The following is a 25590-nucleotide window of genomic DNA, read 5'->3' as shown; positions in this document are numbered from 1 at the left end:
TTGTATTACCATATTAATATTCGAAATATCCAATTACTCTTACTGTTTAATATTTAATTAGTGGTGTTAAAATCCTCTGATTAACATCTTCAAAAAATTTATACTTTCTCATAGCCGACCTATTCTGCTCTATATTTTATGCTACTGCAGCTGCAAAACTAACAACACTGCAACAGAAAGCCATCAGAGGCCAAAATGACTGCACACCCTTCTCCTCCGACCTAATGTATTCAAAACTTCTCTCTTTATACTTTAATGTTTTTCCATCAGTGCAGTAGCTATATAATGTAAAGAGTTATAATTGTGTTTATTAATAAAGTATCGTGTCGTATCATAAACCCTCCCAAGAAACTCCGCTTCCCTTCAAATCATTTCTTACGACGTCTTCCAACTTCAGTTGGGGGCGACCTGCTTTTCGTTTGGTCCTAGACGGATGGCCTAAAAGAACGATCCAATCTGTCATCCTTCACCTGCTAAACGTGTCTTAGCCATCTCAACCTTCCTCTCATTATAACCTTGGAAAGTGGGATAGAATTACATATTTCGTACAGGTTACTGCATGAAATAAGGTCAGTCAAACTGGTACCCAAAACTATCCATAGACAATTTTCCCAATTTCTGAACCCTGCTCGTTAAGATTGCCAATTTTTTTTATTCTAGCCCCCCCCCCCAAAAAAAAAATATCATTCGATTGTGCCTGCTCAAGGGTACTTGCAATAAAAATGCCGAGTCTTCCTACTTTAACAATTACCTTCAAATTTGAGCAACTGATTCAACTCATAATCAAACTGACTAATCATCACTAAAACAATTTTGGGTGAAGGTTGAAAATGTTTTACGCAAACACGCATTTTACAATGTCATTGTGTTGTCAAGTAAAGCAATATTAAAATAGCATGTGTGCCTTGTTTGGGTATAGGTGCTTACGCATGAATTCATCTTGGGGCAAGCTTGCCGCAGAAAATTATTTGAAGATGGGTGAAGGGGAACTAAAACGAAAACTTTCCAAAAACATTTGATTTCTACTATAAATGTAGGGAACGGTAAGCTTAAAAAGTCTCGAGATTTGAGGGGGGGTAGTCATGTCCCTTCGTTGAATCAAAACTTATCATTCATTGAAATTTTACTCCTGACAAATTTGTTTGTTGTCATTTTTCTTGTTCTTTTATTATTATCGATCAGTAATGGTGTAATATAAAATCGCAAATTCAGATTCCTAGTTCAAATGTGAAGTACCTAATTATTGTAATTTAGTCTAATAGGGGTCCAGAAACCCGTTCATTGGCTCCGATGGCAATTCATAAGTTAATCTGTGTTTTAGCAACTGTGATAAAATCCCTTCACATTAATTTTTTTCGGAATCCTCTAATTATAGCCCCCCCCCCTCTCAGTTAAAATTGATAACAAGACGCGGTGCTTGAAAATCTACCTATGGCTCATAAAAAGGCAGAGAGCTGCTGATTTTAATGTTATATATGAGTTATAAAAAAACAACTTGTGGTAACCTAAGGAGCGACCTAGCTCAATAATAACCGGAACTCTAAAATACCGATACCAACTTTGTTACCAATAGCTATATCAAAGGAAACGCCGTATTATGCTGATTTCAAATATATTAGTTTCATCAAGTTTAGTCTTACCCATCGAAAGCTACGAGCCTGAGAAAATTTGTCTGATTTTCGAGAAAAAGGGGGAAACACCCCCTAAAAGTCATAGAATCTTAATGAAAATCACGCCATCAGAGTCCGCCTATCAGAGAACCCTGATGTAGAGGTTTTAAGCTCCTATCTGCAAAAATGTGGAATTTGTATTTTCTGCCAGAAGAAAGATATTTTTTGCCAGTGCGTATTTATTTGTTTGTTTTTTTGTTGTTGTTTTTGATTTTTCCAGGAGTGATTGTATAGACCCAGTGGTCCTAGAATATAGAGAGAAGACTCATTCGGACGAAAATTAAAGGTTCTAGTTCCCTTTTTAAGTGACTAAAAACATCGGAGGGCAACTAGACCCCCCATGCTTTATTTTCTCAAAATGTTGAGATAGCCATTTTGTTTGGCATAGTTGAAAGGCCAAATAACTATGCCTTTGGAAATATCTTGACCCCCCCCTCAAAGCCCCCTTGGGAAAGACATCTAAGTTACAAAATTTGCTTATTGCTTACGCATAGTATTTTTTATTGGGAAACATGCATACATTTTTTGGGTCGGGGGAGTGTTGAATTTTTGATGGTGGTATTTTTCAGGGGGTAATTTTTCTAAGGGACGGGAGTTTCCAGGGGGTGAATTTTTCACGGAAAATCTTACACTTGGGGAAATTGCCTGAATTCTTAGACAAAATTCTTCTTATGTCTTGCTTTCTCTTTGCCGACTCAATTTTACGCGTGGAAATGTTAAGGGTAGTTGTCCAGGGTAAGTTTTCACCAGGATTGAATTGCCAAGAGAAAAAATCCGTAAAGAAGAAGTATTTTTCCATGGAGGTGTAGCCAGATTTCCTGGAATTATTCAAGAAAAGATCAGAAAATAAATAATTTTTTTTTCAACTGGAAGTAAGGGGCAACATTAAAACTTAAAACGAACAGAAATTATTACGTTTATACCAGAAATTTATTACAATTGAAAATTGTGCCACGTTGTATATGAACACCAAGTTTCCTCTACAAACTTTATTACGTATATGAGTAAACTTATTATGTATATGATGGAGTTGCTCCTCTTCAACACCTCGGTTTTTACGCTAAAGTTTGAATTATGTCCCAGTTCTTTAAGAACGACTCCCTGAAACACTCTGTTCGTTTAATTGGAACAACAAGAAGCTTTCTGTTTGTGATGTAATTATTATTAATGAATAATAATATATAGTACTATAAGGATAATTTGTGTATTCTATAAATATTTAGTCCTTGCACCAAGTAGAGGCTCTAGCTTGTAATTATATTTGTATTGTCGATACATCGTATATAGCCAGTCTGTTGATTTTTTAATACTCTCTAATTACAAATTATCCCAGCAACTGTAGCGCTACTTTGACGCCCTATTCGGCAGCAAGGGTACTGGAGGATCTTTGTCCTATTCTTTATTTTTCTAATTTTGTAACATTTCCTGTATTGAGACTTTTCTGTAATTTTTTTGTTTATAGAGTAATATAGATTTTTTGCCACTTTATACTAAAGGTATCATTTATTTTTATAATGAAATGTAATAAAGTAATGTAAGATTAATTTTTAAGTCTGTATATTCTGGCCAGTATTTATATTTGTATTTTTTCTTACACTGTATATTGCCTGTTTGATTGCCGAAGATTGTCCTTTTTGGCCAACCGTCTGGGGCTACACGGAAAGCATGTCGTCCTCGTCTGGGTTGGGAGGATGTCATAAAATAAAGATTCTAAGGAAATGGCAACTTCCTGGGAGGGTGTAAAGAGGGAGGCATTGAATAAACTAGGTTGTAAGAGGAGCGTGCGTAGCTTTGTTGGCCTCAGGCGGCTTGGTACTGCGGTGAGTTATTAGTAGTAGTAGTAGTATATTGCATGTTTGCTGATTCTTTTTTGGTATATTCGCCAATTTTGGAGATCCAAAATTGGACTTCCTCATTCTTATGCTTATAAAAACCATTTGCTTCCTTACTCCACACTTTCGCTCCCCAAGCCTGATTTTTCTCCCTTGAAATTGAACTTGAATGCTCTTCAATAAATCTGCTTCAAGGATAACTTTTAATTCCAACAAAAAACTAAATTTCCAATTTTCCTTTGTAAAGAATAGCTGTATGGATTGCTCACGAACATTTTAAAGGTCTATAGATGTCCGTTAATAAGTTGTCCTATTTAAAGATCTCTACGAGTCCTTACTGAAAGTAAGTGCATTGAATTTGATCTTTAAAAGATGGGACACTATTTAAAGGACATGATAAAGAGAGATTGATCAAATTATAAACAAAGACATCTGTTTACACACACACACACACACACATATATATATATATATATATATATATATATATATATATATATATATATATATATATATATATATATATATATATATATATATATATATATATATATATGTGTGTGTATGTGTGTAGATAAAAAAATTTGATGTTGACGCTCATACTTAAACATCATTCTGACTCTTAGGGGAGGAGGGTAGAAACAGCCATAGAGATGGGGGTGGGTATGCTTCATCTCTTAAGCAAGATTTAGTGATTATTCAGTTCTTGAGTCGTGCTATCACATAAGAAGCTTGAGAACATAGTGTGGAAGGATCTTTCACACTGCACCACAAAACATTTTGCACTTGCATAACTTGAGATATTACGTTCCCTTATATAATCTTGCTGACCAAATTTTGTTCATAAAATGGGCAGTGTCAAATAGGCTCAATATAAAATTTTACAGTACGTAAGTTCATGTCACTTTATACTAAAGTGTGTAGATAACTTATAGCAATAAACTATATGTAGTTCGTTTATTGGGTATAAATTTTGTTTGTTTTTATTGGTGTCTTTTAGTTTTACTGCTGATGATGAACACTGTATATGTTTTCGAAATATCCAGTTAATTTTTTTTTTATATCTGTTCACTGTCGATCAAAAGGTTTCATCCCTCTTTTGAACTCTTATACTTTCTAAAGTGTGTAAAGGTCAAAGACCCTCCTGAACCATTGCTGGCACTAAGTAACTATACCACCAACCCGATGGACTTCTGCAAGATTAAATAAAAAAAACAAGTTTTTTAAACTGCAAGTAAGGAGCGACAGTAAAACTTAAAACGAACAGAAATTACTTCGTACATGAAAGGGGCTGCTCCCTCCTCAACGTCCCGCTCTCCACGCTAAAGCTTGACTCTTTCTCTCAACTCTACTTTTTAAAACAGAAAAAAACTTTAGCGTAAAGAGCAGGACGTTGAGGAGGGAGCAGCCCCTTTCATATACGAAGTAATTTCTGTTCGTTTTAAGTTTTACTGTCACTCCTTACTTGCAGTTTAAAAAACTTGTTTTTTTTATTTAATTTCTGAACGTTTTTGAATTAATGCATGTTTTTATTTTCCAGCTCTACTTTTTAAAACAATAAAAAAAAACTTTAGTGTAAAGAGCGAGGAGGTGCGCAGGGGACAACTTCTTTCATCTACGGAGTAATTTGAGCCGGGTCGCTCCTTACTACAGTTTGTTACCACGAACTGTTTGATGAACTGATACATTTTTAAAATAAATTGATAAACCTTTCCTTGAAAGTTTTTCGCGCTTGATCTGGGTATGAGGTTCCATCTCTGTTCCACATTTTTAATTTTTAAATAGTTTGCTTACAATGATAGCGAAGATTTTAAACGATGATTATGATGGTTATTAATTTTTACATTAGTCGAGCATGAAAGAAATTGTTTTGGTGTGAAAGGTCATTCTTAACGTAACGCATCTTAACCGCTTAGCATAGAAAATTACTTTCACGTACTTAGTGTGAAAGTCAAGTATGTGTAATTTTATAATTTGTATATTTTTTTTAATACTTAGTAAAGAAATGCTGTTACAAAAGAATGGGCTGTTAATTTAGCGTGTTTCTTCTATGGTTAGCTGGAACAAAAATAAGAAATTTGGGACAAGTCTTTTTTTTATTCTTTTTTTTCATTGTTTGGCTTCCAATAATTTCCAATCTTTTTTTAGATATATTTCAGTAAAAAAATATATATGATCGACAATTTGTATGTTTATTTGAACTATCTAAAAATGTTTTGCTTTTTGGTAACGCTTAGATATTAAGTAATAGTTACTATTAAATAAGTTGTACTTAGTCTCTCTTTGAGCATTGGTTTTGTAATTAAATTGTACTGCAAGTACAAACATGTGAAATATTTAACTGATTACAATAAACCCATTGAAAGGACTCCTATAAATTACTAAAATAAGGATTTCTATGTGTTGCAAAAAATCCGTTAAAAGGACTCATATGCATTGCTAAAATAACGATTCCCATGGATTGGAATAAATTCATTGAAGTGATTCCTATCGATTACTAAATAAGGATTCTTATGGATTGCAGTAAATCCATTAAAATGACCCCTATGGATTGCAAAAAATCCGTTGAAAGGACCCATCTCTAAAACAAGGATTTTCATAAATTGCAATAAAATTTTTGAAAGGACTATTCCCAAAAGGACTGACTCTCCATTGACGGCTATCTCTAGAGCTGTTAAAAGATCTTAAGAGAATTCTTGAGAACAAATCTTCTTAATTTTTGCCAAAATATTGATTGTAATACCAAGTTAATGAAAAGAAATAGAAACGAGGTATTTATATACCTATCTCAGCAATTAATAGATCACGGTTGAGGCGTCAGAAGAAACTTAGTTAATAATGAAGTCTAGCCTATAGTAACTAAAATTTAAAAACGTATTTGAATAGCTTGTTAGCCTAAATAAATAGCCTAGACGTATTTGATATATATATATATATATATATATATATATATATATATATATATATATATATATATATATATATATATATATATATATATATATATATATATATATATATATATATATATATATATATATATATATATATATATATATATATATTAAGTCTCATTTTTGAGAAAAGTCTAAAAGACTTATTTTAACTGATTTAAAATTTTCTAAAGAGCCGGTTTAGGTTTGATTGTAGTGATTTTAGGGTACTAAACTTTTTTTTCTTACTGTCGAATTTTTTGTTCTTATTGTTAAAAATAAAGAAACAATTTAACCACATGGCATCATTGGTGTTTTTCAGTTTCAGAAAAATGTGAAATAAAACTCTAGGCTTATTTTTAATGCTCGAAGTACTAAGTTATTGCTCCTTGGGGCCAATTCGTAATTTTTTTCTTTATGGGGAGGAGGATTGGTTTAAAATCCTAGGTGGGGGTAATTGTTTTCTATTTTTCACAAGGAAAATACTAAGAAACTTTGGTTTTCAAAATCCAGGGATAGAAATATGAAGCAAGAGCTCTCCCTTTTGGTGCCAGTGATACTGTTTGTCTAATATACAACCTTTTTTTCTCAGAGAGAGGATTATTTTGGAAATATTTATATAGTTCCCTTTAAAATTATGTATTAGAAACACTTTAGGTAAAGCCTCATGACATACCTGAAGAGCTCTTGACAACCACTCTCTTTTAATTCTCAAAAAATGTTACTTGGAATTCCCGTTCAAGGATATGTTGAAAATGTATATTTTTTGTTTATCCATTACAAAGAAAATTAAATTTTAGAAGCACATTCTTTATATTGTTTCATTAATTATAGTAAAACAAAAAAGTTGGTAATGCAACAAAATATGATATTAAATGAACATAAATAATAAATTAATTGAGGTACTAAATAACTAGTTATTCATTTTGTACAGCTCACCATGTCGCGATGTTTTCTATTTATTTCGTATATTGCAGTTATTAGGGTTCTTAGACATGCTGAAGTCGATATTGGAGTTGTAGTTGACAGTGTTATTGATAGTTGAAGTTTTATCACGAATAAATATTAACTTATTTGATTAGCTCTTCTGTGGGAAATTTTTAGCCCATATAAAGAATTTAATTGTTTTAGGTCGCGAATTTTTGCGCAAGTAAATTCCCGGTGTCTCTATGGTACACCAAAACAAAGGCTAAAATATATCTATGGAACTTGTTGGTAACCTTATTGGAAATATTTCAGAATAAGTAATACTATCTGCTATTCACAAAACAACATCACTGGTGATAAAGAGAACTATTTGACATGTGTGGTATATATCTAAAAAGATAAGATTATTCTCTACTAGGAAAAATCCATTAATTTTTCCTGTCAATATATATAAGGTGACAGATTTATTGAGTCACTCTGTTCAAGTGGTTCAAACCACCTCTATTACCTACTGTAGTAAAAACCAGAATATTTTTCTTTTTGGATTTTACAGATTTACTTGCTGGGAACTTCTTTTAAAAAAATTATAGGGTTTTCTTTTCTACAAAGTAATTTCAAAATTCTAAAACAAACAATTCCGCTTTCAATAAGAATATCAAACTTCAAATAAATATTAGTAAAACAGAGAAAAAAAAGAAAGTCTCCAACTCAATAAGCAGTCCTTTTGTGCTGCAAATTACCACCGAAATATTGTTTTCCACAAAGTAACAAAAACCTAACAAATTTCAAATGATTTCACCAAAAAACGAACAATACATAAAACTCAAGCTAGGGATCCACCCCCACCCCTTCCCCACCAACAAATTGAATTTTCTTATTTAATTTTTTTAATACTTGAAAACATTCGTCATTTAATGACCCAGAAAAGAACAAGGAGAATTGTGTATGTAAATACATTGGAATGTTGAGAATATTGTTGCCGCATAATAAAAAATTGTGCTGCGTTGTAGATGAAAACAAAATTTCCTCTACAAACTAATTTAGCTGTGTAAAAAAGAAGTTCCGCTTTTTATTAAAAGTATCTTAATCTGCTTAAGGTCTACTAAGGTGGCGAGATAAAATTTCGCCTTCCAGTCCATGCACATGTGCTTAGAATCGTGCCGTAGCACAATACAAAAATGTGCTGTTTCGTAGAATAACACTGAATTTCCTCATTATTCTAATTTAGCTATAAAAAAAGAAGTTCTGCTTTTATTAAATGCCTCTTAATCTGCTTAAGGTCTACCGAGTTGGGAGATAATCTTTGGATTCCAGTCCATGCACATCTGTTGAGAATCATGTTGCAGCACAAAATAAAATCGCGCTATGTTTTAGATTAACACCGAATTTTCTCTACATACTAATTTAGCTATGTAAAAAAGAAGTTCTGCTTTTATTAGATGCCTCTTAATCTGCTTAAGGTCTACCGAGTTGGGAAATAATTTTTGGCTTCCAGTCCATGCACATCCGTTGAGAATTCTGTTGCAGCACAAAACAAATGCAAAATTTTTTAGATTAACACCGAATTTTCTCTACAAACTAATTTAGCTGTGTAAAAAAGAAGTTCCGCTTTTATTAAAAGTCTCTTAATCTGTTTAAGGTCTACTAAGGTGGCGAGATAAAATTTCGCCTTCCAGTCCATGCACATGTGCTTAGAATCGTTCCGTAGCACAATACAAAAATGTGCTGTTTCGTAGAAGAACACTGAATTTCTTCATTATTCTAATTTAGCTATAAAAAAAGAAGTTCTGCTTTTATTAAATGACTCTTAATCTGCTTAAAGTCTACCGAGTTGGGAGATAATCTTTGGTTTCCAGTCCATGCACATCTGTTGAGAATCATGTCGCAGCACAATACAAAATCGCGCTATGTTTTAGATTAACACTGAATTTTCTCTACATACTAATTTAGCTATGTAAAAAAGAAGTTCTGCTTTTATTAAATGCCTCTTAATCTGTTTAAGGTCTACCGAGTTTGCGAGATAATTTTCGGCTTCCAGTCCACGCACATGAAGGTGAGGATGCCTTAGTAACTTGTGTCGTTCGAAACCTTGGTGAAAATACACTGCTTTGGAGGAAGCAAGATGGAGAAAGAAGAACCTCAAAAGTTCTCACTGCGGGTCCAAATAGAGTAACGTCTGATCGGCGCTTCTCAGTAATGCATAATGAAGGTATGTACTAAAGTTTGGTCGATTTCTAACCTTAAATCAAATGTATATTCAACTGTAGTTTTTAAGCAGCTATCGTTCACGGTGATGGGTAGTATTGAGCGACCCTTATCAATTTTAACTGAAACTGTAAAAACCAGCTTCTAAAACAGCATACACTTCAAAGAATGTAAATCTTGTTTTTATTCTAAATATATAAAAATTTTTGGGCTTAATATTTATGTCAAAAAACTAGCATAAATATAAAAGCATAATTAGAAGAAGAAACCCCCCCCCCCCAAAAAAAAAAAGAACTTACGATATTGATGGAAAGTACATGATCAAACTCATGAGACCTAAGAATTCTAAAGCGGAAGTTTCAGCTCTCTGCTGCGATTTGAAGTACCTGTGTTATAGTAAACCTTTTATGGAACGGCAGCATTTGTACTTTAGCGGTCTGCGACCTCCTCAACTAGCCCTATTTTAGATCCCCTAGGCTAGTAGTTCGGAGCATTTCTGTAGAGCGGGAAATCAGGGTTGCCACTCGGTGAAACAGATCATTAGATTTTGGTGATTTTATGGTTGATTTAGTGATTTCCTTCAGTATTCTAGTGATTTACGTGGTAATGTAGTGATTCTTTGTTGTTTGGCAATTTAAAAAATTACTAAAACTAGTGATAAATCACTAGGGGTGGCAATACTGGATGAAGGCTCAGAAACAAAATGTGTTAGGTTTTGTCAGTTATGAAAGGTTTGGGAGAACTGAGAACTCTTTCAGATGAAACTACAATTTGCTCTAAATGTTCCTAATCAGTTTTGCGAAACAGAAAATTTTCGTTTGGAAAATGACAAAAGTCGGATAGTTTTGATATGATGATCCTCGAAAAATAATGCTTGAATTTCCCGAAAAAGATAATATCTTTGAAAATTATAATGGCTTGAACCTTGACTTGAATCCAGTCATTACAATAATGGCTGGGGAAGTACTTAGATGACTAGGACATGTTTTTCGAATATTGAGTCACCTGGGAGTTAAGCAACTGACTCTTCTGAGAAAAAAATGGCTTGCAAAATTAAAAAAATAACCCATATATTAAATTAATATCACAGTATAAGAAGCGTTATGAGTTTAACTCTCAGGTCTGAGTTTTCTAGACCCAAGCCTATAATAGCCTATAGAGTAGCATAACTTTGGAAACATGGCGGGTTTCCTTATATAGAAGACAAAATTATCTGCGCAACGTAGTTTCGTGAGATAAGCGAGGTCTACTGAACTTGTGATAATCCTCCACAAACATGGTGGCAACTATCCCAGTACACAGGGGGATATGAATTTTCCTGATTAAGTATGACCCAAGGAACCTAAGAAAAAAGAAAGTAGATATTTGTGTAAAAATACATTTCTGGAAACATCTGTTGATACTTTCTTAAGATTTTGGCCCGAGTTCTTGGATCTGAGGACCTGAGATGTGCCAATAAGTGCTAATCCTCAAAAGTGTCATATTTTGGGGGGTGGGGGTAGGGTTGTAGTATTTAGACTATGCATGACAAATAAGAAAGAAAATTAATGTAATTAAATAACCGCGAAAACGAGGGTTATATGAATTTTTATGAATAATTATTTAATTATATTTATTATAATAGTTATTATCATAGGTTGTATGTAATAATTTTTTTATAATAAACTATAATATACAATATAATAACTACATATTATAGTTATTTCATTATATTATTTTTTCTCGTTTGTCATACGTCAAGAAAGCAGTATTGCACAAGTATTTTTGTTAATTCTCTCACTTTATGGGTGCCAAGGACCCACTAGCCGCTCCCCATACAGCACCCATGCTCTGTGCCTCTATGCTTGTTGTGCCTGAAGTTCCATTGTGCCTGAAGAATCCATTGGCATAAATGCTATTTTTTATGTATTGTGTCAATAAAATTGAATTGTTCCCGTTGAAATTTTGCAATCACCATTCCAAAACATATCTTACAGAATAAGACTTGAATATTGGAAAAATATAACGGTACAGAATACTAGTTTAAAGGTTGCCTTGCTCTGCTGAAAAAATGTAACGGATCTGTTTGAAAAAGAAAAACGTGTTCGACAGGGGCACGCCCGTCGGTGGCTTTTTCTCAATAATCCTTTGGCAAGTAGTTCAGCATTCTTTTTTATGCAAAGGACCATTGAACCTTGCTTTAAACGGTTATCATATAACATTTATGGGCTTTAAACGGTTTTAAACCATCTATGAGTAAATTCTTCAAGCTAGTGATTGAATGACAAAGTCAAATGTTAGTCAAATTGTCATTAATATTTTTTTATAGATAATTAAATTCACTTCACAAGCATGAGTTAATTGTCAATATGCTCTGTTAATATTAATAAATCCGTAATGCATAAATGCGTTAATGTTGTCAACAAGTTATAGTGAAAAATAGTGTTTTTTTTCAGGTTAGTTCAGGCTTTAATTTTTTTTTAATTATAATATTTGAATAATTAATGTAATTAATATTTAACATAATTAATTATTAAGATTTAAGAATTAATATATTATTAAGAATTAATATAATTCATAATTAATTAATTAATATATCTTTTTTGAATAATTTAATTCAGGTTAATTTTTCAGTGTTTAAATTCAGGCTTTGAGATATGATTTCCAAGCAATAATTTGAAAAAGCCTGAGAATGACGTGGTAAAGGCAAAGGTGGTTTAGAGGGAGGGGGTAACGCTCTAGGCATAGAAACTTTAGGGAAACAAAATTCCAAATAAATGATCTAACGATTATAATCATTTTGTAACTTTTTTTTTATTTTTTTATTAAAAACTAGCAGAGGATGCCGTTAATAAATGAAAATACTTAATAACTTGTTAACTAATGAGATAAATTAAAAAATAATTCAATAATAATAATTAAAATAATAATTAATGAATTAAAAAATAAGTTATAAATTCATTAATTAATTTGCAAATAGTTTTGGTAATAAACAATAATTCTGTTAAAATTTAAAAATTTAATGGAATTGATGTAAAATTTTAATGGCTGAAAAATTTTATGGGAGACACTGGGCGTGCTAATTATATTTTGCGCTGGGTGCAATAGAGGCCATAACCGCCACTGGGCACTGGTCGAGTCGAAATTACTGCTTAAAAAATTCCATTTTTTAATTTCCATTTTTCATATTTTAACCATTTTCGTTTTTTTGAAAAATTAAACAAAAATAGACTCTCCCAGGAACCATCTAGATTCACACCTTAAAACCCCACTTTTCAAGACTTTTCTTGTGATTGTTCCATAACTATGAAGTTTGTAGGCCTGTCTCACGTTTTCGTCAGTGTTGGGACGTTGAACCGTAAAAAAAAAGCAAAACAAATTAAACAACGCTTTTCACCCGTTAAAATTAAACAATATTTTGATTTTAAAAGACAACTACACCTTCCCACAAAAGCTATATATTCTTAAGCTCTTAGCAAGGCCGTATTCAGGGGGACGGGGTTCGGGGGGTTTTAACACCCCCCTCAAAATGTTTTCTCGACTCGTAAAACGTAACAAAACTAAACACAAACCAATTTTAGATGTGTTGTTTTAAGTTTTTTTAGTACCCACCCCCAAATTTTTTATAAACAACCCCCCCCCCAAAAAAAAAAATCCTGGAAATGTCCCTGATATTTAGGTGCCATATATTTTTGGCATATTTTCCTTCATTTTCACCCCTGTCTCTTTTCGCGAAATTTGGTTCCCGCTACTACAAAAACTGCACAACTGTATATGAAGCTCCTTTTTTTTAAATTGGATTCTTGATTTTTCCGAATTTTTCAGATGTATATAGTTGTGTAAGCTTCCACAATCAGTTTCCTATTTAAACAAATACATTGTAATGTCACTGTCCTTTGCTCTTTAATATGACTTATTCCTGTTTATTATTAATAACTTCAATCTTATTTAATACTGTCTGCTAGTGATAATTCAAGAATTCACACCATCTTGCCCTCCAAAAAATAGCAAATTCTTCTTCTCTAAAATAATATGGAGAAGCTTTTGCATAATCTCATCATCAAATTCCTGGCCTTGCGGTTGGTTTCTGTGGCTGAGATTGATCTCTGGGTACTATATTACCAAACAAAGATTAATTTAAGTATTCGTCTGCTTAAGCGTAAAACACACCATGTTGCACTCCAAAAACAGCAAATACCTTGTTTTTCTTCTTGTCTTGAATAATATGGAGACGCTTTCGCATAATCTCATCGGCAGAATCAAATTTCTAGCCCTGCGGCAGGTTGCTGTGGCTGAGACTGAACTCGGGGTGCACTATTACCAAGCAAAGATTAATTCAAGTATTCGTCTGCTTAAATGTCAAACACACCATGCTGCACTGCAAAAAAAAACCCAGCAAATACCTTCTTTTTCTTGTCTAGAGTAATGTGGAGACGCTTTAGCAAAATCTCATCAGAAGAATCGAATTCCCGGCCTTGCGGCAGGTTGCTGCATACATTCTTTTTCCTGTCTAGGATAATATGGAGACACTTTCGCCTAATCTCATCTCTGGAATCAAATTTCCAGCCCTACGGTAGGTTTCTGCGGCTAAGAGTGAATTCTGGTTACAGTATTACCAAGCAAAGGTTAATTCAAGTATGCGTCTGCTTAAGCGTCAAACATACTATGTTGCACTGCAAAAACAACAGCAAATACCTTCTGTTTCTTGTCTAAAATAATATGGAGATGCTTTCGCCTAATCTCATCTGTGGAATCAAATTACCAGCCCTGCGGTAGATTTCTACGGCTAAGAGTGAATTCTGGTTGCAGTATTACCAAGCAGAGGCTAATTCAAGTATTCGTCTGATTAAGCGTCAAACACACTATGTTGCACTGCAAAAACAACAGCAAATACCTTCTGTTTCTTGTCGAGAATAATATGGAGACGCTTTCGCAAAATCTCATCAGAAGAATCGAATTCCCGGCCAAGCGGCAGGTTGCTGCATACATTCTTTTTCCTGTCTAGGATAATATGGAGACACTTTCGCCTAATCTCATCTGTGGAATCAAATTTCCAGCCCTGTGGTAGTTTTCTGCGGCTAAGAGTGAATTCTGGTTACAGTATTACCAAGCAAAGGTTAATTCAAGTATTCGTCTGCTTAAGCGTCAAACACACCATATTGCACTGCGAAAACAACAGCAAATACCTTCTGTTTCTTTTCTAGAATAATATGGAGACGATTTCGCAAAATCTCATCAGTGGAATCAAATTCCAGGCCCTGTCGGAGTTTTCTGCGGCTGACATTGACATATTGGTACAGTATTTCCAAGCAGAGATTAATTCAAGTATTCGTCTACTTAAGCGTCAAACACACCATGTTGCACAGCAAAAAAACAGGAATTACCTTCTTCTTCTTGTCTAGAATAATAAGGAGACGCTTTCGTATAGTCACATCAGCGGAATCGAACTACCGGCCCTACGGCAGGTTGCGGCGGCTGAGATTTTACTCGATACAGTATTACGAGGCAAAAATTAATTCAAGTATTCGTCTGCTTAAGCGTCAAACACACCATGTTGCACAGCAAAAAAACAGCAAATACCTTCTTCTTCTTGTTTAGAATAATATGGAGACACTTTCGCATAATCTCACCAGTAGAATCAAATTCCCGGTCCTGCGGCAGGTTGATGCGACTGAGATAGAGCTCTGGGTTCAGTATTACCAATCAAAGATTAATTAAAATATTCGCCTGCTTAAGCGTCAAACACACCATGCTGCACTTCAAAAACAGCAAATACCTTCATCTTCTTCTTGTCTTGAATAACAAGGAGATGCTATTGCATAGTCTTATCAGTGGAATCGAATTCCCGGCCCTGCGGCACGTTGCTGCGGCTAAGATTGAACTCTGGGTTGAGTATTACCGATTAAAGATTAATCCAAGTATCCGACTGCTTAAGCGTCTAACACACCCTGCCGCACTCTAAAAAACAGTAAATACCTTCTTTATCTTCTTGTCTTGAATAATATGGAAACGCTTTTGCATAGTCTTATCAGCGGAATCAAATTCCTGGCCTTGCAGCAGGTTGCTGCGGCTGAGATTGAACCAAGCAAAGATTAATTCAAGTATTCGTCTGCTTAAGCGTCAAACACATTATGCTGACACTCCAAAAGGCAGCGCAAATGCCTTCTTCTTCTTGTTTAGAATAATAAGGTGACGCTTTCGCATAATCTCATCAGCAGAATCAAATTCCAGGCCCTGCGGCAGGTTGATGCGGCTGAGATTGATCTCTGGGTACTATATTACCAAGCAAAGATTAATTCAAGTATTCGTAATTTAAGTATATATAACATTGGTTGTATATTTGCACATGGGAGGGGGATGAGGGTAAAGTATTTGGACAGTGTGAAGTTAGAAAAAATTTCTTACTTCATAATACGTAGTATAATTGCACCTAACAAATTAGGCATGCATACCCGCTGTACTCTACACCCTCCCCCCTAATGTGCAAATATATACCCAAACGTGTTTCTAAAGTATTATATTTTTACCATACTTAGGTTTATTTCATTAATATTGAGCGTCAGAGAAACAGGCTCTACGTAGATGAATAATATTAGGTCGGGGCTATATCATACAAGTACCCAAAGGACCATTGAAACTTACGTTTAAATGGTTAATTAATTGGCTTAAAGTGGTTTTAGACGATTTATTATTAAATTCCTGATGCTTATTATGGAATGACTAAAATAATGTCTTAAACATTCGCCATCTCTTTTTTGGTTAATTAAATGTGTTTCACAAGTGTGAATTAGCTGTTAATGAGCTTTGTTAATGCTTGTAAATTTTTATGAATAAACGAAAAAATAGTTTGTAACTTCATATTGCTAATGAATAAACATCATTAATAAATTAGTTCTTATGAATTGTTAATAAACTTATCATTGTGTATAATAGTCTACTATTCAAGCTATAAGGATACAAAATTTACTCACTAATGCTCAACTTATGGTAACTCAATTAATAATATTCAAATTAGGCGGTGGTGAGAAAGCGGATGGTAGTGGTAGAAAGAGAAAAGACAGACGCACTGTGTAGAGAAAAAGACATCCCAGAGGAATTTGGGAATAATTCATAGGGAGATATAGATTAATTTTTATTTAGCCCTTAAATGTAGCAGCGTCTTAGTGAAGATAGGGGAAGCCATTCTAAGCTTGGATCCGTCCTAAATGAAACTTTGTCTGTAGTAGCTTTTAAAAAAATGCATGCATAAAGTTTATTTCAAATAATAATAAACTAATAATTAAAAACAACATAATAATAAAAAACAATAAACATATCGCTTAAATGATGTGTCACTAGAATAAAGTATACTTTTACTACTACTAACAGCTCACAGCTACGCATGCCCCTCCTCCATCATAGTCTTTCAAAGCCCCCCTTTGTGCACCCTCCCAGGAAGTTTCTGTTTCCTTTAAATAATTCTTTATGACGTCGTCCCACCCGAGACGAGGACGACCAGCTTTCCGTTTAGCACTAGACGGTTGGCCGAAAGGATGAAGTATGCCAATAAAGATTTGCTCTGTTTGTCAAGTTTGTATTTTTTAAAGCAAAACTACTTTATTCTATTCTAAATACTTATAAAACCATGTAACAGTCCTAAGAGGGATTTGTCCTAAATGAGGCTTAGATCTTAGGAGATTCTAAGTAACTGAATTTATGAAGTTTATTTTTTAATCATTATAACAGTTAAAACATATGACAGTTCTAAAACAAAACAATACTTCCGAAGATGGATTGGTCCTAAATGGGGGTTAGTCTTAGTAGCTTCTAAATAACTGCATAGGTGAAGTTTTTTTTTCAAATCAATATGACAGTTAAAATAGTTAACGATTTCAAAACAATATAACAGTCGTAAGAGATGGTTTGTCCTTGACGAGGATTAGTTTTTTTTAGCTTCAAAGTAACTGCAGAGATATAGTTTACATGTTAACAATTACAACAGTTAAAATTGATAAAAATTAAACTTTTTAAGGACATTTGACACCATGAATGTCATTTTGTGAGTTTCAGTGTCGGCTGACAGTCTCAGAGACAAAGGGTCCATTAGTTGATTTTTCCAGCACCACAGGGAGCATGTGAAGCAACTTTGATAAAAATTGATTGAGGGGTCTTCAATGTGTCAACAATTCTAAAAGTAACACAGAGACTAGGTTAAAACATAGAAAACCTATAATCTCTACTAATTGTCTGAATTTTAATTGTCTGACAAATTACAAAACCCCGCATATCAATTCAATGTATATGTTTCCGTGATTGTCCAAAATTGATGAATGTTGGCATTCACCGGCGAATGTTCAAAATACCCTTTTCCTCCTTGGATTTAGTGAGGAGTGCCAGTCAGTGCTGCAACGAGTACTCCAAATTTTCATTTAAGAATCAAGTATTAAGTACTCATTGTTTTTATTACTTAAATATCAAGTAATTAGTACTTTCCAAATTCTTACTTAAGTATCAAATATCAAGTACTTGCCAAAATTGTACTTAAGTATTACTGCAAGTATTTAGTCTATATATATATATATATATATATATATATATATATATATATATATATATATATATATATATATATATATATATATATATGTATATATATATATATATATATATATATATATATATATATATATATATATATATATATATATATATGTATATATATATATATATATATATATATATATATATATATATATATATATATATATATATATATTATGCTACCTTTTTTAAAGTCATTCTGAAGGCTTCTTAGCCCCTTCCCTTGCCTATAAAATGTCCCCTGTCATTCCTCTCTTTGAAATCTTAATCAAGAACCAGAATTTCCGTTTTATCGTTTTTAACCGTTTCCCTTGTTTGGCTGGTACACACCCAATGAAGTCCAAGAAAATAATCTTAACCAGTTTTCAACACAACGGCTTAGCCCCTTCCCTTGCCTATAAAATGTCCCCTGTCATTCCTCTCTTTGAAATTGTAATCAAGAACCAGAATTTCCGTTTTATCGTTTTTAACCGTTTCCCTTGTTTGGCGGGTACACACCCAATGAAGTCCAAGAAAATAATCTTAACAAATTGTCAACACAACGGCTTGAAAGGAAAAGACTATCAAAACAATTAAGTGCTGTCAATAAACTCTTGATTGGATCAGACATATCACATGACAGGATTAACACAGTACACGTAGAGTTGAACTTCTGGCGATTAGTGTTCAATCAAATCTAGTGCGTTTGAAAAAACACAGGGTTTTTCTGAAACATGTGGGAATGATGGAAAAAATATTGAAAGTATTGTTTTTCATTGTTTGGCTGGTACACACCCAACGAAGTCCAAAAAAAAATCTGAACAAATTTTCTACACAACAACTTGAAAGCAAAAGACTTTCAAAACAATTAAGTGCAGTCAAAAAACTCCTGATTGGATCAGACAGTTCACATGACCGGATTAATACAGTGTACTTAGAGTTGAGCTTCTGGTGATTATTGTTCAGTCAAATCTCGCACGTTTGAAAAAATGCACGGTTATTCTGAAACATGTGGGAATGATAAAAAAAATATTGAAAATATTTTTTCCCTTGTTTGGCTGGTAGACACCCAACGACGTCCAAAAAATAATCTCAACCAATTTTCAACACAATGACTTGAAAGAAAAAGACTATAAAAACAATTAATTGCAGTAAAAAAACTTCTGATTGGATGAGACAGATCACATGACAGGATTAATACAGTACACATAGAGTTGAACTTCTTTTGATTAGTGTTCAGTCAAATCTGGCACGTTTGAAAAAATACAGGGTTATTCTGAAACAGTGCTGCAACAAGTTCTCCAAATTTTTACTTAAGTATCAAGTATTAAGTACTCATTGTTTTTTTTACATAAATATCAAGTAATAAGTACTTTCCAAATTTTACTCAAGTATCAAATATCAAGTACTTGCCAAAAGTGTACTTAAGTATTACTTCAAGTACTACTTCAAGTATTTATTCTATATATATATATATATATATATATATATATATATATATATATATATATATATATATATATATATATATATATATATATATATATATATGTATATTTCTGATATAAAGCCCATGCTACCTTTTTGTTAAAGTCATTTCTGAAGGCTTCTTAGCCCCTTCCCTTGCCTATAAAATATCCCCTGTCACTCCTCTCTTGGAAATCTTAATCAAGACCCAGAATTTCCGTTTTATCGTTTTTAACGGTTTTTTCCCCTTGTTTGGCTGGTAGACACCCAATGAAGTCCAATAAATAATCTGAACCAATTTATCAATACAACGGCTTCAAAGAAAAAGACTATCAAATCAATTAAGTGCAGTCAAAAAACTTCTGATTGGATCAGACAGATCACATGACAGGATTAATACAGTGCACAGAGAGTTAAACTTCTGTCGATTAGTCTTCAGTCAAATCTGGCACGTTTGAAAAAATACAGGGTTATTCTGAAACATGTCGGAATGGTGGAAAAAATATTGAAAATAGAAAAATAAACTTTATATTGGCTTTAAAAGAGATAAAAGGCAACAAAGTACTTCACTCTGCGATTCAATAAGTAAAAACTTAGCAACAAAAAAACTGAAATTTAAAGTAAGGAGCCAGGTGAGTCAGTTGCAGACTTTTTTAATAAGAGAAATCAAAGCTCAATAATCGAAAATCAAAAATCAATTGATGATATGTCTCGCCCTCGGCACCTTTACAAGGAAACTGCCTCAAGTTTTCAAGTTAAATTTCAGACACGCTATGAAAATGTATGGCATCTATATCCTTTGGCTGGTTTTCACTCAAGCAAGCTGCATGCTGTGTAATCAATTCAGATGGTCGGTAAAACTCCCTACAAACATATATTATAAAATCATGGGCCTACAGCAAGCCCGCTGATTGAGACGCATTCCATACGGCTGGTCAAACTACAGAATGAATGAATGAATCAATGAATGAACTTTATTATCAGTAAAAGTATAAAAAAAAACACAAAGTACGGAGTATTATAAATAAACAAAAACAAAAACGATAAACAGCAAGAAAAAAAAATTCAAACTAACAAAAGCCAACATGGACTAATTAACCAGTATCAATATGGAAAAATGACTACAGAGGGTCGTAAACGTCAATAAAGTAGAAGTCTTTTTACATAAATCATCACTGGAAGACCGAATCCTAGAAGGCATATCTATTAAATCAAATCGAGTAATTATTTTTCTGTTTTGGTGTCATCTAGGAAGCCGGAGGAGGAATTTGCAATATCTGAAATAAGCCGCACGTAGAGTATGGGGATATTTTTTTAAGAAACAGATGAGCCATGCCTGATAAAAACAAAAGCACAGAGGCGCAATAAGCGTTATAAATCATGCACAAACCGTTGCGGTTGCAACGGATTTTGTTGTAGGATATTTCTCCGTAAGCGACGCGTAGGTTTTTCACAGCTTGATTCACTAGGGATAAAAAGGTAGTGGAAAGTGTTGGACCGAAACACAGACCAAGCCAACTAACTAAAGAAGAACATGGCTGAATTCCAGTCCCAGCAACGAATGGAGCGACCGTAAAAGGGCTATTAAAACAAATAAACTCGCATTTAGACGCATTAACTGACAGTCCTGTCTTAGATAGTTCATTGGTTAATATAGTAAAATTGGAAAGCAATCCACGGCGAGTCCGGGCAACAAGAAGAACGTCGTCTGCTTATGCAACAGAAGACAAACCCATATTACCGCAAGAAACAGAACTTTTAAGGTGACGTAGGCACGATGCAAGCACACATTTAAATATACTAGAAGACAATACGGCAGAAGTCCCAACATATCTATTTCTAGCAGCAGTTTTCACACCATGAAGTGGCAAAAACCATGAGACTAAGTCGAAAATCTTCTGAGATACAAGAGCTCATATGGCACTTGTGACGAGGTCGGAAGAGCCAAGAGCTCATATGGCATGAGCTCTAGCAAAATTGTAAGAATCAATGGATTAATCTAAAAGAAAAATGAGAGGCTTTATGCTGGTCGGCATTTAAAATCAGAGCTCTGAGACACAAGGTCCTTTTAAATATCAAATTCATTAAGATCTGATCACCCACTCGGAAGTTAAATATACCTAATTTTTCTAATTTTTCCTCTCCCTTCAGCCCCTCCCCCCCAGATGGTTGAATCGGGGAAATCAACTTTATCAAGTCAATTTGTGCAGGTCCCTGACATGCCTACCAATTTTCATTGTCTTAGCACGACTAGAAGTAGCAAACTCGCCAAAGCACTGGACCCCCCTAACTACCCCAAAGAGAGTGGATCCAGTCCCGTATCGTTAATCATGTATCTACGACATTTGCTTATTCTACCCAGCAAGTTTCATCCCGATCTCTCCACTCTAAGCGTTTTCCAAGATTTCCGGTTTCCCCCTTTAACTCTCCCCCAATGTCACCAGAACTGGTCGAGGCTTAATTTAAGAGATCTGATACATGAGTTTCTTCTTAATTTCAAATTCAAAAATACCTCACGAACGGTCACCGGGCTCTAAAATTAAAAATACCTTAATTTTTGCAATTTTTCTGAATTAACACCCCCTCCAACTACCCCAAAGAGAGCAAATCCATTTTGGTTATGTCAGTCCCGTATCTAGGACTTGTGCTTATTCTTCCCACCAAGTTTCATCCTGATCACTCCACTCTAAGCGTTTTCCAAGATTTCCGCCCCCCCCCCCCAAATGCCCCCAATGACACTGGATCCGGTCAGGATTTAAAACATGAGATCTGAGTTACGAGGTCCTTCTAAATATGAAATTTCATCCGAAGAAATTCAAGATCTTATCACTCCTTCGTAAGTTAAAAATACCTCATTTTTTCTAATTTTTCAGAGTTAACGCTCCCCCCAACTCCCCAAAAGAGGGTGAATTCATTCTGCTTATATCGATCGCCTATCTAGGACTTGTGCTTATTTTTCCCGCTAAGTTTCACCCCGATCCCTCCACTCTAAACATTTTCCAAGATTTTAGGTTTCCCCTCCAATGTCACCTGATCCGGTAGGAATTTAAAATAAGAGCTCTAATGCATGATATCCTTCTAAATATCAAATTTAATTAAGATCCGATCTAATTTTTGTCCTCCCACTCCCCCCCCCCCAGATGGTCGAATCGGGGAAACAACTATTTAAAATTTAATCTGGTCTGGTCCCTGATACACCTGCCAAATTTCATCGTCCTAGCTTATCTAAAAGTGCCTAAACTAGTTAGGCCGGAACTGACAGACCGACAGAACTTGCGATCTCTGTATGTCACTTGGTAAATACCAAGTGACATACAAAGTAATTTTTCTCTGGGGATGGAATATTTGGTTGAAGGTTGACTTCAGTATGACTTATTTTGGAAAAGGGTTATTCCAGGCTTTGGGCAAGCCATGGGTGGAAGTATTTATAGACCCTACTAAACTGAAGGAAAACTCGACTTTCTTAAAACTTTAAACCCCCTCCCCCTCGCCCTATTTTAGATAGGGCTTGTGATATCGGAGCTCGACATGAGCCCTGATCTTAGTCATCTTTGGTCTAGCTTTCATTTGGATCGTTTGCTCCATTTGCAAGTTATACTAAATTAAACCAAAAGCTTGACATTTTTCAGCACTCAAAACCCACTCCCCCTCGTTCTATTTGAGCTAGGATTTTCATCTCAAAACTTGATGCCTGTCATGGTCTTAGGCACCTTTGGTTCAATCTTCACTGAGATCCATCAATCTCTCGCAAGTTACACTGAATTAATTAAAAACTCAACTTTTTTTAGCACTTAAAGCCCCCTCCCCCTAATTAAGCTAGGGTCTTCATCTCTAAACATTATGTGTCTTATGGTTTTGGCATCTTTGGCTTGACTTTCATTGAGATCCATTAGCCTACTTCATTCGCAAGTTAAGCTGAGTCAAACAAAAAACTCAACTTTTTTAGCACTTAAAGCCCCCTCCCCCTCGCCCTAATTAAGCTTGGGTCTCCATCCCAGAACTCAATGCATATCATACTCTTAGGCATCTTTATTCAATTTTCATCTTTATTCAAATTCATCTCTCCATTTGCAAGTTGCAGTGAATTAAATGAAAAACTCGAATTTTTTTTAACACTTAAAGCCCTATCGCCCTAATTAAGCTCAATTTTAATCCAAATAGTTCAATTTTTAATACAAATCTGACTGGTGGTTCTCCCGCTATACTCGATTGCACAGACGGGCGGAGAGACAGACAGATCTCAAAAACCTATCTTGATGGATATTTTCCACTTTCCAAATAGATTATGATGCCTGGATGATGATATGCTATTGTTTTCCTTTTTTGGATCCAATGAGCCAACATGGCTACCTAAGATGTTTCAAAATCCGTCCGTCCGTCTCTCTGTGTGTCCATCCGTCCGTCTGTGTAATCATGTATAGGGGGAGAACCGCTGGTTGGATTTAGATGAAAATTTCGATGGCCAGATTTGGTGCCAAAGGTCTTGAGACACATCAAGCTGAAAGATGAAGACCCTAGCTCAAATAAAACAGGGGGCAGAGGGCTTTACTTGCTATTAACAGTTTTTCATTTAATTCAGAGTAACTTGCGACTAAAGTGATGGATCTGAATGAAAATTGAACCATAGAGGCCTAAGACCATGAGACATATCAAGTTTTGAGATAAAGACCCTAACTCAAATTTAACAAGGGGGAGTTGGTTTTAATTCCTGAAAAATTTAAGTTTTCTGTTTAATTTAGTACAACTTGCAAATGAAGTAACGGATCCGAATGAAAACTATACCAAAGACGCCTAAAATCAAGGCTCATATCAAGTTCTGGTATCACAAACCCTATATCAAATAGGGCGAGGGGGAGAGGGTTTCAAGTCTTAAGAAAGTTGAGTTTTCCTTTAATTTAGTAGGGCCTATAGCTTATGAATGGAGTGACAAATCTGAAGTCAGATTTGTCTGAATACCTGAATTTGCTGGAACGAATTTGACAAAATACCACTGCATTGGATCCAGCTAGAATTCCCTAGACTTGTTTATTGCAGACAACATTTAGATGGGCAAAGATTCATAGCTTCAGTAGTTTTACCAACAATATGGTCGTGAAGATGATGAAATAGTAGAAATCTGGTTCAGTTGACGAGATGACAATACTTAAACTCTAATGTCAGAAATATAAGCCCAAATGGACTACAGTATGCAACAATTAGCACAAAACAAGGGATTTTAGCTCACTGTCGACCAGTGAACTGTGAAATAATTTCAATTTTCTTTGTTATATAACTTTTAAACAAAAATTAAACCAAGTGATAATCATACTATAATTTTTTTTCGTCAAAAACAAATACCTTATTTCATATTCAAAAATACGGCATGGAGCTATATCCGAGTTTACTCTAAATCTAAGGGTGGTGTTCTCTTGTACATTGCCAAAGCACACACACACAAAATTTTCGTGTCAAAGGTAAAGTATTTGAAAAACAAGTACATTAAAAGTATCTCAAGTAATAAGTATTTCGTAATCTTACTTAAGTATCAAGTAATAAGTACACCCTAGAGTTTTTACTTAAGTACAAGTACAAGTAATGGAAAGTTTTACTTAAGTAGTACTTCAAGTAAAAGTACTTCAAGTAAGTGACAGCACTGCTGCCAGTAATCTTACTTAAGTATCAAGTAATAAGTACACCCTAGAGTTTTTACTTAAGTACAAGTACAAGTAATGGAAAGTTTTACTTAAGTAGTACTTCAAGTAAAAGTACTTCAAGTAAGTGACAGCACTGCTGCCAGTAACCCATTTTCGAGGCTTATAACCTAACCTAACACTAATTTTTTCCACCAAAGCTTGCAAAAGACTGAAAAAGGTAATTCGTAAAGCCAATTTAATCCAAGCAAAGACAATGAAATTTCAGACGTTCACCGGTGAATTTCGACATTAACAGATTTCTGACATTCAAAATTACGTATATATAGCATAAATAATATGCATTCAGTATCGGCAAAGATTTCTGTCAAAGCGTTTAGCACAACAG

At 34.2% G+C, this 25590-nt stretch overlaps 1 protein-coding gene across 1 annotated transcript in view; it reads left to right on the top strand.

Annotated features, from left to right (window-relative positions):
* The window catches only part of LOC136041461 (Ig-like and fibronectin type-III domain-containing protein 1), a 259166-nt gene that overhangs the window by 8111 nt on the left and 225465 nt on the right, over positions 1-25590 (top strand). Inside the window, exon 3 of the mRNA XM_065726145.1 lies at positions 9365-9571. Coding sequence (XP_065582217.1) covers positions 9365-9571 — 207 coding nt within the window. The remainder of the gene's footprint in view (positions 1-9364; positions 9572-25590) is intronic.

The sequence above is a fragment of the Artemia franciscana genome, unplaced genomic scaffold (genome assembly GCF_032884065.1).
Source record: "Artemia franciscana unplaced genomic scaffold, ASM3288406v1 PGA_scaffold_23, whole genome shotgun sequence".
Taxonomy (NCBI): domain Eukaryota; kingdom Metazoa; phylum Arthropoda; class Branchiopoda; order Anostraca; family Artemiidae; genus Artemia; species Artemia franciscana.
This window is presented reverse-complemented; position numbering and strand designations above follow the sequence as displayed.